This window comes from Hemiscyllium ocellatum, chromosome 21 (assembly GCF_020745735.1).
Source record: "Hemiscyllium ocellatum isolate sHemOce1 chromosome 21, sHemOce1.pat.X.cur, whole genome shotgun sequence".
Lineage (NCBI taxonomy): Eukaryota > Metazoa > Chordata > Chondrichthyes > Orectolobiformes > Hemiscylliidae > Hemiscyllium > Hemiscyllium ocellatum.
In genome coordinates this window covers 52,814,435-52,833,879 of record NC_083421.1, presented here as the reverse complement: position 1 = coordinate 52,833,879, position 19,445 = coordinate 52,814,435, and the positions used below count along the sequence as shown (strand labels likewise).

Sequence of the window (19,445 nt, the reverse complement as noted above, 5' to 3'; positions counted from 1 at the left end):
AGAAAGTGATTTTTAGTGAGCCTGACGTATTGAATGGGCCGTTCGGCCCATCTAGTGTGTATCAGTCCTTTTGAAGAAAGATCGAGTCAGACCGCTCCCCCACATATTGGTCTCACCCTGTTCATTTCCTTCACCTATTTATTCAATTTCCTTTGGGACACTGATGTGAATCTGTATCAACTTCAATATCAGGAACAGAGTGCATTCCAAATCCTCACCACCGTTTGTGTTAAACTGTTTCATTTTGTCAGCCTCTGGTTTGTTTTGACAATCAATTTAAATTAAGTTAAATCTCGGTCTATGGATGCTGCAGCCGTTGGCAGCAGTTTCTGTTTATTCTGCCTCTTTTTTTCTCTCTGCCCTCTTAAAATCTACACTCTTCTCTCCTCCCCATCCTGTCCCTCTCTCTCCCGTACTTCTTTCTTTCTCCACCCCGTCTCTCTCTCTCTCTCACACACCTCGTCTCCTCTCCAACTCTCTCCTCCTGACCCACCATCTTCCCTACTCTTCTCTATTCCCTCCCCTTCTCCCTCCCTCTCTTTACCCACTCCTATCTCTCTCTGCTTTCCCCCCTCCCCAATGCTTCTTTCTCCTCCTTCTCTCTCTCTCTTTCTCCCTTCCCCCCTCCCCTCACTTTATCTCTGTACCCCCTTCCCTTCCCTCCTTTCCCCCTCCCCCTGGGGAAGAGGGGGTGCACAGTGCTGTCTGAAATTGGAAACCCCCACCTCCCACACACACCCCAATCCACACAATCCCACACACCCCAATCCACACAATACCACACACCCCAATCCACCCAAATCCCACACACCCCAATCCATCCCAATCCCACACACCCCAATTCATCCCAATCCCACACACCCCAATCCATCCCCATTCCACACACCCCAATGCATCTCAATCCCACAACCCTAATGCACCTCAATCCCACACACCCCAATCCATCCCAATCCCACACACCCCAATTCATCCCAATCCCACACACCCCAATCCATCCCCATTCCACACACCCCAATGCATCTCAATCCCACAACCCTAATGCACCTCAATCCCACACACCCCAATCCATCCCAATCCCACACACCCCAATCCACACACCCCAATGCATCTCAATCCCACACACCCTAATGCACCTCAATCCCACACACCCCAATCCATCCCAATCCCACACACCCCAATCCATCCCCATTCCACACACCCCAATGCATCTCAATCCCACACACCCTAATGCACCTCAATCCCACAGACCCCAATCCATCCCAATCCCACACACCCCAATTCATCCCAATCCCACACACCCCAATCCATCCCCATTCCACACACCCCAATGCATCTCAATCCCACACACCCTAATGCACCTCAATCCCACACACCCCAATCCATCCCAATCCCACACACCCCAATTCATCCCAATCCCACACACCCCAATCCATCCCCATTCCACACACCCCAATGCATCTCAATCCCACAACCCTAATGCACCTCAATCCCACACACCCCAATCCATCCCAATCCCACACACCCCAATCCACACACCCCAATGCATCTCAATCCCACACACCCTAATGCACCTCAATCCCACACACCCCAATCCATCCCAATCCCACACACCCCAATCCATCCCCATTCCACACACCCCAATGCATCTCAATCCCACACACCCTAATGCACCTCAATCCCACAGACCCCAATCCATCCCAATCCCACACACCCCAATCCACCTCAATCCCCAATCCTGGGCCATACTGGGCCTACTCCATCGCTGCTACATATTTGGGTTTTTACACTAAATATTTAGTTGGGTTCAAGGTCATTGCTCTCTACAATCTGAAGGGTGTCTTTGTTTACCAGACACCAGAGAGAGGAAGAGATAATTGCATTGGTGGATCTTATCAATAGTTTTGACAAGTTAAATAATCATTTCAACATAAATGTATAAATAAACATCAAGTAAAAAATGAGGTCTGCAGATGCTGGAGATCACAGCTGAAAGTGTGTTGCTGGTCAAAGCACAGCAGGCCAGGCAGCATCTCAGGAATAGGGAATTCGACGTTTCGATCATAAGCCCTTCATCAGGAATCACATTCCTGATGAAGGGCTTATGCTCGAAACGTCGAATTCCCTATTCCTGAGATGCTGCCTGGCCTGCTGTGCTTTGACCAGCAACACATTTTCAGCTAAATAAACATCAAATCAACTATGATTAAAAAAAAGGACAGAATGTATTGTTTTGAAATGGGCACTATGTTTTGTCCCTACAGTTCCCCTCACTTTTAATCCTCATTAATCTGCACTTTATAATTGATCTTAACTCTCCAGGCAATGTCTCAGGAAGTCAAAAACAAAAACACCCTTTCTGCACAATATCTTCCATTCTAACTAGAATTCAGAAAATGGGGTCTATTCCTTCCATGGGGAAAGTGAACTACGATATCAGACCAAAACACAAGGAGGGAATGTGGATTCATGATGTTCTGTCCTCAAACCTACATCATTCAATCAGATTGGGTGGTCATTTATCGCATTGCTGCTTTGTGAGAGGTTGCTGTACGAGATTTGCTGTTGCATTAGAACATTACAACATAGAATATTACAGCACAGTACAGGCCCTTCGGCCTTTGATAATGCGCCAACCTGTGGAACCAATCTAAAGCCCATCTAACCGACACTATTTCATTTTCATCCATTTGTTTATCCAATGACCATTTAATGTACGCCCAATGATTGGTTTTCAGAGGTGTTTCATTGGCGGCAAAGTATTTTGGTACATGCTGTACAACTCAATGACTTGATGCTGGAGCCATGAAAGCCGCTACAGAAATGCCTAACCCCAGGTTTCGTAACATCATTTTTGTTTTGTGTGGTCACTAGGTGGAGCAATTCAATGGCATCTCATGGTTTATTTTGCAGATGTGTTTATTGTCATCACAACCGCAGGGGGCGCACTCACCTCCCATGCAGTCCCAATGCTTGTGATGTCTCTGTTAGCGATGACACAGGGAGGGGTCTGCTATACAGAGACTGAATTGAAGCTGGAGTGAGAAATGTCAGGATTCCACTATGTCTTCTATATCAACCTAGAGTACAAAATGGAAACAGTCCCTTTGGTCCACCTCATCCATGCCGACCAGATATCCCAATCTGACCCAGTCCCATTTGGCAGCATTCCCCTCTAATCCCTTCCTATTCATTTACCCACCCCGATGCCTTTAAATGTTGTAAATGTGCCTGTTTTGTACTTGCTGTATTTATCTATAGGTAAATTATGAACAAAGTATATTTTCGTAAATAAAAGGAAAGCGACAATAAAATGAGTGTTTTTGCAAATGCGTTGAATGAATTCCAGTGCTGGGATTTCCATCTGCTCACTGTCCCATTCTAAACATCTGTCTGTCCCTCTCCTGACCCATCACTGCCTCTCTCCTGCCTCGCTGTCCCCCATTGATAAGGGGTGAGGGGGAGGGAGAAGGGAGGCAGGTGGCAGGGGGGCATCAAGGGGTTAGGAGCGGGACATGCAGAAAGACAGCAACCGAGGCTCCAAATGGGGGTGGGGGCAGGGTGGGGCAGGGGGGTGCTGGAGGGTGCTGTTGAAGCAGTGAGCACAGGGGGGGTTTTGAGGTGGGGGAGTCATGAGGGGGGCTGAGAGAGTCGTGTGGAGTCAAGATGGTGAGCACTCCTTATGTCTCAGTGGCACAATGGTGCATACTCATGATGTCATCATTGCTGACATCCTCTGCCGGTGCAGGGGCAGGAGTCACTCTGCTATTTTATATTTTCAGTATAATCCCGTTATCTCTCAGAGCAACATCAGCAAAACACCTTGCAGATAAACATGGCTTGAATAAAGTTAGGGTCACTACACTTTTTAAAGTCTAAAAGTGAACGTGGGATGAGATGGGGGCAGGAGTTGGGATTTTGGATTGAACCCTGGAGATTGGACTTGCTCAGGTTTAAAATGATTGACAGCAGTGATCCAAAGGCAGTTCATTGACTGTGAAACACAATGGATTCTCCTGAGCCTGCGATTTGGATGGTATACACATTCTACCTCTTCCTTTTCTCAAATTTAAAAAGTTGTATGGTTGTTTTATTTACATTAGGAAATGGTGTTTACGAGAAATCAACTTTTACTTGAAACGAATTTGACTTTGTATCCTGTTTCACATTGTCAGAATGTCTGGACTGGCTACTTAATGGATAATTTAGGGAACAGACTGCCCTTATTTACCTGAAGGATTGATTGTATGTGATTGAGGAAGCTCACTAGTAAGAGGTTGGGAGAGAACAAAATCTGTCCAAATTACTACTTAATTATTTAGTTTTTAAATAACTGCATCAATTAGGGGTTGATGAATACCAGAACCAACAATGCAGCTGCTATTTTAATTCTGGGTATTTCTGGTTGTTTGTTCTGAATCATGGGGGATGGCAGATGCTGTGGTTTTAATTGAAGTGGCAGATCCTAGAGCTGGCGTTCCCAAGGTGTGCAGCACACACCAATCCCAACCATTCCAATCATTGGCAGATTCTACACAGGCAGAGATCCTGATTCCAAATAGCATCAGCAAGTAGCTGCTGTTCCATTGCTTCTTTTGGCTCTTTACACCCTCTCCTTCTCATTCCAGGTGTAAGTGCAACATGCATGCAAACAGCTGCCATTTCAAAGATGGGAATCTGATGTGCGAGTGTGAGCACAACACAACAGGTCAAGACTGTGGAAAGTGCAGGAAGAACTATAAAGCCAAGTCATGGCGACCAGGCAGCTACAATCCATACCCGATGGGAACAGCCAACAGCTGTATGTATACTCTTCCTATCTTCCAGGACACATGCCACCTTTCAATTGTAATATAGTCAACCAAAAAAGAATCAATAGAAAGTATTGCGAATAACTCTGTTCTGTTGTTCTGTCACTGTCATTTTGTAACCGTCCATTGCTGAAGGCTTGAAGGTTTGTGAAATAACTCCACAGGGGCGAGTATCCCATCGCCAAGTCACTCTTTATTTACACATGGAGAGCCCTTCACACTGATCCAGCTCCCTCAGAGCCACCTCTCAGAGTGTACAGGATCTCTGACATTCCTATTCTTATCTGTCAGCCAGGGCTCCCTGATCGGATCAGATTAACAGCCCCAATCAGGGAATTTATATTCTATGAGGTCCACCTGGCTGATCTTGTTAAAGTCATTACAGCTTGTTGAGCTTTCAAACGTTCCACACGTTCCAAACAGCCTCAGAACTGGTCAAAGCCCAATATTTGAGAGACACCAAGAACCGTTATAAATAAAGAGCTGGTTATCATTCAGCTTCTATTGTAAAGTTAGAGTTCACACCATACTTAACATTATTAGTGCAGTTTGGCAAATTTCTTGCCTAGTAGTGAGGAGAGTTTGACATGAAAACAAAAAGATGTCTCCGTCTGTGGTACACCAGTTGAAAACCAGATATAAATCTTATTATTTCATCGAAGAGAGGCATAAAGATGCAACTGATAGATTGCTTACAGTTACAGTGGATGTGTAATATAAATATTATATATATTGTATAATATAATACAAATATATGAATGTAAACATCAAATTTATACTCAATGTGTGAACAGTATGTGGTATCTAATGCAAAAAATGACCCAATAATCCAATGGAGAAGCAGGTCAGAGCAGGGTATTTACTGGGAGACTGGTTAATAACTGCCCGTTCCTTACCAAAAGTTAAAAATTAATAAGTTAGAACTATCTCAGTGTTCAGCCCAATTTCCGGTAGGGGCTGAAGGTTGGGATATCCATGCCTTGCCCATTTTCCATTGACAAACAGATAAAAATCTGTCAGGTTTCAGCCAAGAGGCTGCATCACATCATGATCAGTTTGTCCTGTGCACAGTAGAACTGCAACACATCGATTTTGTCATTTCATGGAGCTCAAACTGCTCCCTTTGGGAATATAGGATCCCCCATACTCAATGGGTGATTTCTCCAAAGGGCTCGTAGTTGATTAAGTGGCCTCCAGTTTGAGGGGACACATTGAATGAGTTTGGTGTCTTTGTAGCATTGAACACTAAGTCTCACTAGAAAATCTCTCACACCTAAAGTTTCCAGACTGTGTTTTCCCTCCCTTCTCAATTCTAGATCAGGGAGAACTCTGGGTTGGTTACTGTTCCACAGTTACAGCTGGTGCTGATATCTCCATGTTCAGTCCAATCACAAAGATTCACTGGTCTCAAGTGAACATGTTTTTAGAGATACTGGAGGAGCAAACGTTCTGGGGCAATGTTTAATTAAAAGCTAATAGGACAGCTTAGGATTGTTAACCCTCTGACTGCTTCTTTTATATAATTAAAACACAGATGGCTGAAATGACCTAATATTTGTGAGACTGATACATCATATCTCATACAAAATGCAAAACAACTTCTACACTGGCTATTTGCTGTAGATGTAGAAGGTGTAAGAATGGAACAGACACTAGCATTTGGAATTCCAAAGCTTTGGGAGACTTTACTGAATGGAATTGGAGTTTTGATCTGCTTTGGTACATTTCCAGTATGATCCTGACATTGGCTTCTCAACTAGGAAGAGCATTGCTGCAAATGTGTTGCTGGTTAAAGCACAGCAGACCAAGCAGCATCTCAGGAATAGAGAATTCGACATTTCGAGCATAAGCCCTTCATCAGGAATAAGAGAGAGAGAGCCAAGCAGGCTAAGATAAAAGGTAGGGAGGAGGGACTAGGGGGAGGGGCGATGGAGGTGGGATAGGTGGAAGGAGGTCAAGGTGAGGGTGATAGGCCGGAGTGGGGTGGGGGCGGAGAGGTCAGGAAGAGGATTGCAGGTTAGGAGGGCGGTGCTGAGTTGCGGGAACCGACTGCGACAAGGTGGGGGGAGGGGAAATGAGGAAACTGGAGAAATCTGAATTCATACCTTGTGGTTGGAGGGTTCCCAGGCGGAAGATGAGGCGCTCCTCCTCCAGCCGTCGTGTAGTTGTGTTCTGCCGGTGGAGGAGTCCAAGGACCTGCATGTCCTCGGTGGAGTGGGAGGGAGAGTTAAAGTGTTGAGCCACGGGGTGATTGGGTTGGTTGGTTCGGGCGGCCCGGAGGTGTTCTCTGAAGCGTTCCGCAAGTAAGCGGCCTGTCTCACCAATATAGAGGAGGCCACATCGGGTGCAGCGGATGCAATAGATGATGTGTGTGGAGGTACAGGTGAACTTGTGGCGGATATGGAAGGATCCCTTGGGGCCTTGGAGGGAAGTGAGTGTGGAGGTGTGGGCGCAAGTTTTACATTTCCTGCGGTTGCAGGGGAAGGTGCCGGGGGTGGAGGTTGGGTTGGTGGGGGGTGTGGATCTGACGAGGGAGTCACGAAGGGAGTGGTCCTTGCGGAACGCTGATAGGGGAGGGGAGGGAAATATATCCTTGGTGGTGGGGTCCGTTTGGAGGTGGCGGAAATGGCAGCGGATGATACGTTGTATGCCTGAGATGCTGCTTGGCCTGCTGTGCTTTAACCAGCAACACATTTGCAGCTGCAGACCTCATTTTTTACAGGAAGAGCATTACCAACCCAGTGTTGGTCCTTGATTTGTACTTCATGGCAGAATTTGCAAAAGAGTGTGGCGAGTATTTCTGCTTCATCCCCCTCATTCCCCCTCGCTCCAGCCTCATCACCCCCAGCCCTGCCTTATTCTCCCTCACTCCTGCCTCATCTCCCCCCATTCCTGTCTCTTCTTCCCCACTCCTGCCTCATCTTTCCCACTCCTGCCTCATTCCTCCCAACTCCTGCCTCACCCCCCCCCACTCCTGCCTCATCTCCCCCACTCCTGCCTCATTCCCCCTCACCTTCACCTTAGCCCCCCCCCAATGCTACTTTATCCCCCTTTGACTCCCAGTCCTGCCTCCTCCTCTCACTCCCAGCTCTTCCCCCTGACTCCTACTTGGTGCCTTCATTCCTGCCTTGTCCCCATCACTCCTCCCTCCACAGGGACCATTCTTTAAAAATTTGCTAAAATTGAAAATTGCTTGTTGTTGCTGGCAACAATAGTTACTGAAACAGTCGTTGGGAACCCATCATTCAACAATAAAGCACCTTTAACCGAATCAAACATCTCAAGGCACTTCACTACAAAGTAACAGAGACATAGAGGAAGAAATTAGGGCAAATGTTCCAAAGTTTGTTCCAAAAGAGAGATTTTAAGGAGCAGCTGAATGGAGAAAAGCAGAGTAGATGAGAGCAAAGATTTACAGAGGGAATGCCAGAATTAGACTAAGACATAATTCAGAATGGAGGGGGCTAAGAGAGAAGTCAGGCCCTTCATTTACTGTGCCTGTTGTAGGAGTTGCCTGCCACACCATCTTTGCCAGGAAAACAGTACCTATAAAACAGGCAGGGACTGAGTGTGAGGCATGCTCCAGAAATGGCCTTTTCTGCTCTGGGAAGGCAAACACAAAGAGAATCTGTGTCGTTGTCCTCCCCGAAGTCATATCAAAAGGCATCAACAGTTTTTAGCAAGTCCAAGAGTCTGCATCTATTAATAACAGCCATAAGACTGGACTCTGCTGTGTGAAATGTAACGTTGTGAAGCCAGTGAGGGGTGGCCATGTTTTTCTCAGTCTGTAGGAACACACAATGCCCAGGCCACACTGGGTGAGAGGGCGGGCGTTGGAAAGTGGAGGGAATTACAAAGTCTGTGTGAAGAGCAGCTTGATCACTGTCTGTGCTCCTCTAACACCATCCTCTGTTTCCCTTTCAGGTGTGGCTGCCAGCTCTGCTTATGGCAGTAAGTATACACAGGCCATCTTCCCCCCAAACCCCACGTCCCTCTTTCTCATTCCCATTTACATCTCTTTGTTTTCCCACCAAAGGTCATTTTCAATGTTTTTTTTAGACTCTGCCTGTTCTGGTCTGCATGTTGTTTTTTTTTGTTTGCTGCACTTCTGGAAAAGTTTTTCCACAGTTTTTAGCCTAAATTGATGTTTAAAAAAAGGGGGCTTGGTGGAAGGACAAGTATCGTTTAAAATGACACGTCTGTATACTAGGGTTCCAGAAGATTCTTGATTTTCTTTTTTTAAATGTATTTTAATCTATTTTTGCATACTGTTGTTCCCTGTGGTTTGCCAGGAAGGATCTGTGTTCTGCCATAGATTCAGTTCCAGTCACACTGGAAGCAAAACTCAGCCTTGACCCCATGACTCCATTCAACATCGACAACTGCATCCAGATTTGATTCCTGAGTTACACAATGTCGATGTCACATGATGCTGACAAGACCAGTATTTGTTGCCTGTCCCTGCCTGCCCTTGAACTGAAGTGGCTTGCTAAAGACAGGGGGCAGTAAAGAGTCAATCACACAGCTGTGTATGTGGAGCCCTATGTAGACCAGACACAGGTAAAGGGCGGCAGGTTTCCTTCCCTAAAGGGCATTGATGAACCATTGGAGTGACTACCATTTGGTGAAACATCACAAGGCATTTTACTGCAAGAAATGGGATGCCAATCAGGAAATAGGGGCATAGCGAGGGGAGGGCACATGAAGGAACAGCCAAAGAAGGTAAGTTTTGAAGAGGTCTTCAAGGGTCAAGAGAACTTACTGATAGTATCCCAGGGTACAAGAATCAACGAGGGTAAAGGATTTGTCACAGATAGTGGAGCAGAGACATGAGGACTACGAGCTTATAACGGAGCCTGGGTAAGAGAGGGAATTCCCTGTGTTTTGTTTTGTCATTGTATCAGACATCCATTCTCACCGCTGCCAAGGTGTGATCTGAAGAAACACGGAACCTTCCCATTGCTTTTTGGGTGTTGATCTTAGTGGGGAATGCTCAAATAACCTTAGGCCACTTGGTGGGAGTAAGTTAAAGACTCCCAGCTCCATCCCTGAACACTACCTGGAGACCCTCAGGCAGGGAATTATACAGCTTGGGTAATGAAGAGGATGGGATCAGCGCAGGCTCTTTTGATAATCTCTACCTTACCAACCCTCACAGCCCATTGGATCACATAGACAGTGGCCTCATGGAGACACAGCCCATTTGATGGTTGAACATGGTGTGGGGGTGGTGGTGGTGGAATGGATGGAAACTTTTTTGAAGTTAGAAAAGCAGTGCATTTTTTTCCCAGGGTGAATAATAAAAGGATTCACCTTCCTCAATGTGCAAGCTTCAGACACTTCCTCCTCAACCCATCAGGAATGGGATTTCTTTATTAACCTCCAGAAGTTAAAAACAGGAAATTCTGCGAGGGCCAAGTTGAGTTTGGGAAGTACAGACGATCATAGGTATTAATTAGGGACAGGAGTAGGCCATTCAACTCCTCAATCCTGCTCTACCATTCAATAATCTCCTGACTGTTCTCCTCTTTTAAAATCCATGTTGCGTACTTTGGATTTTTACGTTTGCAACACACACAGTTTTAGGTTTGCATGAGGTGAGCTTACATAGCAGGGGGGCAGAAGGAAAGGTTTTGAGGATTTATCACCAATACTCCCTGATTGGCAAGGCGTTCATTAGTTGCAACGATCCAAGATGCTCATATTTTCTTGGATCAATTCGCTGATTCTAAATCTGTGATTTGCTGAGAACCTGCCACTTGCTGTTGTTGGAGGTCCGTCCTAAGCCAGCAACCTCAGAACAGTACACAAAGTCTTTACTGCTTTCAGTATAAAACCTTATAGAGTGGCACTCTCCCCAATTGTGCATCAAGGAGACAAAAGCAGATCCAAAGGTAGAATCGATCACTCTAAAAGAAGTGGATGGTTTGAATCGCTTAGGTCCCTTAACAGACACATCAGCAAGCTTGTAGGGGCTTAGATTTAATGTAATTAGTAAAAATATTAGAAGGCAGCTGAGGAGATTATTTTTCATCCAGAAGGCAGTGGAGATTTGGAACTCATTACCTGAATGTCAGGGTTGAAATATATATCACATTTAGAACATTTTTGCATGTACCCTTTAAGGGCAGTAACTTACAGAGATTTAGAAAAATCTGTGACCCTTTACAAATGGCCATGCTTTGTGCTGTAAACTTTCAATGCTTCTTGCATGCAATGGTGGGAACAGGGTGTAAAGGAATACAACTAGGATGGAAAGTCAAGAAAGAATGCTTGAATCAGGATGGGGGAGAGGTTCCGCGAATTATGTTGAGTTAAGGAATACATTGCAGAGTCTGGACCAATAGATAGACATATGCACAGAGACAGATACATACACACACAGATACAGACACACACATATACAGATACATGCACATACAGAGACAAATACAGATACACACAAACATATGCAGAAACACACACAGACAGATACAGGCACACACATACACACATACAGATCCACGCACACACACAGACAAATACAGAAACACACACACACAGACATATGCAGATACAGACGCACACATACACAGAAACACTCACATACAGATACACACACATACATGCACGTACACAGACACACACACACGTTTGGACACATACAAACACAGGCAGATATAGACACACATATATACACATGTCCACACACTCTCAGTGGAAGCAATGTCTAATGCTTTCAAACTGACCACAGGCTGTATAACTTAGGTGATTCTGTGCAGCTAAATGTTTCCTTTGTTTTTGTACATACACAGTTGTCCAGAAATCACGGGCAGTGATTCCATCCTTGGCAGCTGCCTCCCAGAAGCCACAGAAAGTGTCAGGTACTGTCACCATCTCCGAGTTTCCCAACAGAGAGTAGCTCAGTTAGAGAATAAAAACAAGAATGGGCTGCTGTTTGAATTGTCACAAAAGTGTGGAGGTAAAACCAATGAAATGGTGTCTGTACTGTGACTTCCAATTTATTATTAAATAAAATATGACATTGGTGGCAATATCTGAAGATAGAGTCAACCATCACTTCATGGATAGCATCCACAGAAGCAGAGAAAGATCTCACCGAGGCAAAGATCATTCGGGCATTTTTTAACACAACGATACTCAACAATGGAGCAAATTCTCCCAGTTGTAAGGATTTAATATATTCAGGGATTCCTCAGATATTAAGATCAAGGAACATGCTCAGCTCAGAGTTTCTGGGTGGAGGAGGACCTCATCATGAGTTTGCTAAAACAAGAGAGACCCTAGCTCATTTCTTAACTCAACCTTCACATATTTAAGACATCAAGAATGTGAGAATCTTAACACTGGATTACCTGGCTCATCATTTAAGCAAGTGACTGTTGGGTTGATATGAATGATCACAATGAGTACCTGTACTTAGGCAATGAGCCTTCAGGTGGAGGTCTCACTGTGCACAACAGTTTAGAGCTGATTGTATCCATGGTTAAAGCATAAAACTGTTATAAATTGAACAGAAGGTGCCATTGCCTCCAAGGACTGTACAGCCTGTACTAAGTGAAGTTTTAGAATATCAGAACCAAAGAAATGGGAGCTGGAATGGACTCCCACCCCCTCAATATGATCATGGCTGGCCTTCAGCTCAACCCTACCTCTCCCAATATCCTCACAGGCCAAACGTTTTCCTGTGATAGCCTTAAACCTTCTCAATGATGGAGCATCTTTATCCTTCAGGAGAAAATTCTGAAGATTCTCAACCTTTTCATTGAAGAACCTGCTGCCTCTCTCCATCATAAATGATCGTCTTTATCTCAAGATTATGATTAGATTACATTACTTACATTACTTACAGTGTGGAAACAGGCCCTTCGGCCCAACAAGTCCACACTGACCCGCCGAAGCGCAACCCACCCATACCCCTACGGGCAATTTAGCATGGCCAATTCACTTGACCCGCACATCTTTGGACTGTGGGAGGAAACCGGAGCACCCGGAGAAAACCCACGCAGACACGGGGAGAACGTGCAAACTCCACACAGTCAGTCGCCTGAGGTGGGAATTGAACCCAGGTCCCTGGTGCTGTGAGGCAGCAGTGCTAACCACTGTGCCACCGTGCCGCCCAAATGCTCCTGTGTTTTATATTCCCCGGCCTCTCCCTTTTTAAAAAAAATATTCACTCACAGATCCTGGGCGTTGCTGGCTAGGCAAGCATTTATAGCTTTCCCTGGAGAAGATATTGGTGATTACCTTCTTGAGGTACAGGAAATATCCTGGCGTCATTACTTTGTGAACCACCAACCTGTTGCTATCAGTTTAAAAGGAAATATGCTTTCGGGAAAAAAACCTTTTTAATCCCCTTCAGAATCCTCTGGGTTTCAATGAGATCATCTCTTATTCTTCTCAACTATAGTCAAAACGGGGCCAATATACTCCCTATCTCATCCTACCCATCCCAGGAACCATCTAAAGAACTTTCGCTGTATTGCTTCCAATTCAAGTATGGAGACTGAAACTGCACACAGTATTCCCGTACAATTGTAGCAGCATGTCCTAATTTTAGATCTACAATCCCTCACAATAAAGACCACTGATACCAGAAGGGGCTTCAAATACAACCAGAATCCACGAGTAACCAACAAAACTGTCAGATAATCTCTTGTCACAATTATACGACAATGCAGGAAGCTAACCAACCCATTTTGCTATGCCAATTCTTTGAAAGTGGTGTTTACATTTTGAGTGCAGTGATTCTTGTGGACTTGAAATTTAAGTCTGCTTTCTCTCCACAAATGCTGCGTGACCTGATGAGTTTCTCCAGCAGTTTCTGTTTTTGTCCCAGCATCCTCTGTTCATTGTTTTATCTTTGAATGAGATGCCCACTTAAACCTACTCTCTTGTTATAGAACTGTGTAATAGAGTTCATTTGAAACTGATGGTAACATATTGGCTGTTCACAAACATTTCCAACATTTCGTTCAAACTATGACATTGAAAGCATTTTAAAATCTCAAAGATCTGGCTTCAGCTTTGCAGTGGAATTTGTAGCAAAGGAAGTGAGTGCTTCCAGACTCAAGAGAAACCAGAAATGTCAGGTATGAAATAAATCAAGAGGAGACAGATCTGAAAACAAAAAAAGATTTACAGAAACTGTACCTACTCCTAATAATTGGTGTTAAATCAACTCATAGGATACTAAGTCCCACAGTATGGTGTGCATTACTAGTATAGAAGTTACTAACAAAAAATAATCAAGAAAATAATAGCAGTAAGATTTATGAAGCAAGATGGATTGCAAGTAATATTTTTAAAGCAGAAATGAACGTGGCTTGGACATATTACATCCCATTGGAAAACATTGAGTACCCCTGAATCAAAATCAGGTGTATGTAGGAATTAGCTGTGGTATTGGAAAGGATCACATTCTAAGGCAGATTACTTATCAGACCCAGAGTTAGCAATGAAGTCAGCTTCCATTATTCTAATGAGAATCATGAAAAGCACCACATTAAGAGATGGAAAAGTCATCAGTTGGAATCCAGCTCAGCTGTCCAACTCCCATCTCTTGTGGGTTTGTCTGAGAAAGATATCTGGCAGCCCTTTTCTGTTAATAAAACATGTTACCATTCTGTTACAGGCCTTATTATTTCAAGAAGTTACTGAAATGCTTGTCCTCTTTGTTCTCCAATAAATTTACAAATCGTACGCAAAGTTCCATGTCACTGTGATGCAACTGTGAATGGAATAGTGAAGCAATTGTAATCTTGAATGTAAAGTGACAGTCTTGGTGACATTAGGGAAAGAGCCCATCAATAGCATTGATTTTTTTAAGAAGAAAGACTTAAGTAATTTTCCTTAATGCAGATTGATTCACAAAGCCAGAGGAAAGAAAGTTCTAATGGTGGTGTACAGTTCCTTTCACTTAGAACTGGGACTGAGCATTCCTTTAACGTATACTGTCTTTTCTAGTACGATAGTTCAGAAAAGACAGATTGTGCTAAACAATGGAAGACTGGTAATAGTGGTTAATGTGTGTTATCCACATTTGAATTAAGACTTAGTCAGTGTTGGTGTCATTGTTACCCTCTCTCTCTCTCTCTCTAAAGCAAACATAATATGAATTTTCAAATGAGATATTAATTAGAGAAGTGTGGTCAATTATGAAGAGCACAAAGTGACTTCAGAAATATTTGGATTAATAAATAGTTTGGGCAGACAGCCGTCAGATGAAACTTATTCCAAAGAACTGTGAGGTGGCACATTTTAAAAGGAAAAATAAGCTCAAGGTAATGACAGTGAATACTTAGATAGACTGATTTGGATTTTTCCAGCTCTTAAAAGTGAGGGAATAAATTGAAAGCTCTTTAATAATGCATCACACTAAGTTTTACAACATAGGGGAATTGAGTTAGAAATTAAGGGGACAATGTTAAACCAATGAAATTCACTGTTAAGGCGGTCAATGGAATAGTGCATCATGCTTTGTACAAGGTTATGTTATGGAGAAAATACAGACAGAAGTGACTAAGATGGTGCCAGGGCTGAGGAGTTTCAGTTTATGAAGAAGAATAGGGAAGCAGAATAGAACAAGTGAAGGTGCGAGTGAAGAGGAAATCTGATAGGTCCAAATGATGTACAAAGGTAAAAATCACACAACGCCAGGTTATAGTTCAACAGGTTTATTTGGAAGCACTAGCTTTCAGAGCATTGCTCCTTCATCAGTACTCCACAACCAACTGATGAAGGAGCAGTGCTCTGAAAGCTAGTGCTTTCAAACAAACCTGTTGGATTATAAGCTGGTGTTGTGTGATTTTTAACTTTGTTCACTCCAATCCAACACCAGCTCCTCCAAGTCATGACTCCAAATGATGAGTGGTTTTGATGAAATAAACTCGCATTGATTGGTGAGTTGATGACACAAGCAGAAATTTAAATTAAACAGCAAAAGATCAAAAAGGGCAGGTCAAGACTCTTGTTGGTTAGTGGACATGGAAACAGTGGTAGAAAGACAATTCACAACATCACTTTGCAAAGCGAAATGGGTAAATAGTTCAGAAACGATAAACATTGAGGGAAAAGAGAACAGTGACAAGGGAATTGGAGGATGCCCAGACCAATGGATGTAAGTGATCCAGGGAAACACTTTGAGATGTTCTTTTACTTATTCTTGCTTTAGACTAGGGATAGAAACATGAGTAAAGGCCATTGATTTTCCTGCCACTTGAGTCAATCACTGGTGATACTCTGATCAGTTTTCCAAGAATAGTGTCACCAGTGTGTGCACCAACCCACAACTGATCCACTTACTGTCGTGTTTGATGTGTGTGGTGTAATTTCTGTAGTGAATAGTTAAACATTGAGTCGTACTGAATAGTACAATTCTTCCAATGAAACCAGAAACCCTCAGAAATAAACATGTAAGTTAACAGTTAGGTTCTTTAATCAATTTTTTTCTCAGGTCTTTCTGCTCATTAATCTGTTGTTTTCCTGCTTTCATAAAAGGAGAAACTAATCTACATCTTGATAAAGGAGTTAAGACAAGTAAGTCTTTAAAACTTAGTTTAAAAGTAACAGAAGTTTTAGCTTAGACCAACAGCTAGAATGGCAATCACTAGGAGACTGGGAATATGGGTTACAGTTGTCTCTAGCACCAACATGAATTGGTTTTAAAACAAAACCATCAGACTACACATCTTCCTTCAAGGCTAGTTACATTCCTCTCTCTGTTGATATCAGTATTCTCTCCCTTTTAACATTACTCATTATTTAAGAATACAGTCTATTTATCTGTAGCTCTAATGATTGAAACAAGTTAGTTTGTAATGTGGATTCTGTAATCTGAAACAACCTCTCATTGTGCTTGTGTTCCTGTTGAAGGCCCTATACCAACTCCTCAGCGAGAAGTTAAGAAGGGTGAGTTTACAATTGTAATTAGTTACTATTAGAATTTGAAACCCCATAACAGTAGTTATTAGTTATGAACAAACTCCTGGTGATACCTGTGCCCATTTTTTGAATGTAAAGCGCTAGTTGAGATCCCTTCCTGTAAAGTTGGTTCCCTGTGTAGATCATAACCACTTGTCACAGTTTATTTTCTGACCATTTCTCCCCTCCTTCCTGAGGTGATGATCAGTCCTACACATACTGTCAGTCTTGGTCATTGTATGGAAGTCAGATAGGGAGGGTCATCAGACAATTCCATCACGGATGCTATCACAGTCAAGCCCAATTCTCTCCTAGCCGGAAGCCCTCTCTTAGTGGAGCTTGCCCATCTTTAAGGCACTGGCTACAATTAGTCAGCTGCATTGTGCAGGCCACATTCCACATGCTTAACACAAGGCGTGTAAGATAAACTCTATATTCTGAGTTTCATCATAGCCAGCAGTTACGAGGAGGGCACAGGATGTCCTCAAAGTCTCCCTTAAAAAATGTAACACCCCACCAACTTGTGGGAGTCCCTTGCCCAAGATTATGGAAGCTGGGAAGAGGCATCAGCGAAAATGCCAACCATCTTGAGCATGTCAGGCAGGGCCAGGTGGAGACTAAGCACAGGTATGGAAGGACCGAGCAAAGATCTGAGCATCCTACCCATCAGCCTCTTCAAATAGCGCCCTCCCCGTCCCTGGCAGCTGGGATGTGGAACTCTGTGCTTCCTGTTAGAGGGCAAGAGCAATAAATGTGGCTGAGTTACAATTCTGCAAGTGAAGCAACCTCACAAAATGGCAGGTAGTTCAGCGCCCTGAACTCTTTGCTAGCTTTGTGCCAGTAAGTTATACATCCAAGATTAAGTTCAGTGTACAATGCTCAAATAGCCCTTGTATACTCTGCAAACCATTAACATTGTAGTCTAAAGGCCAAAGCCTTCTGATCCCTGCTACACCATGGTGGTGGATCATTTTGGTATCATCTAGTGTTAATAACATGATCATGTAATGAAGTGTGTGCTATAAGACTTGTCATCAGTTAAATTGACAACATGAACAGTACTAAATGCTGACAGCACTGGTGATCTGTAGCTAGTGCTGATTCGTGTCAGGTTCACTTCCTGAGACACTTACATTTTGCAAAATATTGATCTGAAAATAACTGAAGGATTAAAAAGAAGTATCCCATTCACTCCAAATTATTTTATTGGGCTTCTTTACTATAAATATGGTAATATAGTAACTTGCGACAAGAAAGACTGCTGTTATGGAGTGGGACAATATTACCAGAATGGAAATGCTTTTCTCTTGTTGGTTCATCTTTGCAAGTCTGAAAAAAAAAGCATTTCTCGGATGTCAAAGTTAAATAATCTACCGATAGAGTCTTCAATCTGACAGCTGTCTGTCCCATTGTACCTGTATCATGGTTCACTGTTTGCTCACAAGGAGGACCCATCTCAATGCAAGGACAAAGAATCAACAAAGGTAAGTTTATAACTTGAGTTACTAGCAATGACCTGTGATAATTGCATTGAATACTAGTTCAGAATTACAGGTTTTTAATAGTCTAGAGTGCTCTTGAAAGTATCGAGGCCTAACAGACTTGGAACTGTTAAAAATAGTGGTACATCGACTCAAATATAAACCTGACAACAGATGTTTCAGTTAAGTGAATGAGAATGGGAGATTTACTTGCTATAACTGTTAATGGATTCATTTCCTTTTGAAATCCCTCCAAGTGAGCAGTTTTATTGGCAAATTGCAACGTTCAGCAGGTTTCCTACCATGCGGTACTCCTCCTCTGGGTATATATCTCATGACTTCCTATTACTTCCAGTCACTTTGTATTCAGCTGGTAAGATGTGTGCACACATTTAACATGCCGAGTCTCACTCTCCCAGAGGAATGTTTATCTTCTACACAATATCCCACCTAATGATCTGATTCTGAGCAGTCACTGCCACAGGGAATCTCAACAGACTCGCAGCCCGTCTGGTCATGAAGACCTCTGACATTATATATGAGAAAACGTCACTGGACACCCTTCCCTACCAAACCCCGAGGCCGACAATATCATACCCCCCTCGACCTGCCAACAGTAAACAAGTTTACCATTCTTGCTCATTCCTTGTGTCCAGTCATTTTGCTTGTCTGTAAGTGAAGAAAGAAACTCCTCCCCAGCCTTGCTCTCATTGCTGCTCTGGATTGTCTCCACAGAGACTATTGTTCTGGTTTGTTGAATGATCAACATTGATATACGACATGAGAAGGTCAGGGCTTACACTATGAGTAATGAAGGGAGGGGATGCAGGACATTGCTGTACGTTGTCCCTGGAGACACGCTCATTGACAAATTAATCCATCGTTCTCAGATTCTGCCCTGCCTCAAGCCCTTGCTGACAATATGAATGTTTTGCACGAGCTCTGATACTCGCATATTGAGCAGCAGTTTTCCTCAGGTAGGCAGACTGAGTATTGCTATGTTTTACAAACCTAACACAGCGAGTTATTGATACCAGGCAGGCTGAGAGCATTTTCTAAGCCAGCCTTGGTTGACTTCATAGATAGGTTCATGAAATATTTTAAATTAAACATGTAAACTACTCTAATAGGGAGACTAGATCTGGAATATTTATTATTACTATTAATCCATGTTTTTAAAAATTGATTAGAATGAGAAAAATCATAATGATGGCAATTGGGTCAACAACATTAA

At 43.3% G+C, this 19,445-nt stretch overlaps 1 protein-coding gene across 1 annotated transcript in view; it reads left to right on the top strand.

The window, feature by feature from the left end:
• Positions 1–19,445, top strand: part of LOC132825707 (netrin-G2-like) — a 114,267-nt gene that overhangs the window by 74,652 nt on the left and 20,170 nt on the right. Inside the window, exons 3-4 of the mRNA XM_060841107.1 lie at positions 4,626–4,798; positions 8,733–8,759. Of these exons, the coding sequence (XP_060697090.1) occupies positions 4,626–4,798; positions 8,733–8,759 (200 nt within the window). The remainder of the gene's footprint in view (positions 1–4,625; positions 4,799–8,732; positions 8,760–19,445) is intronic.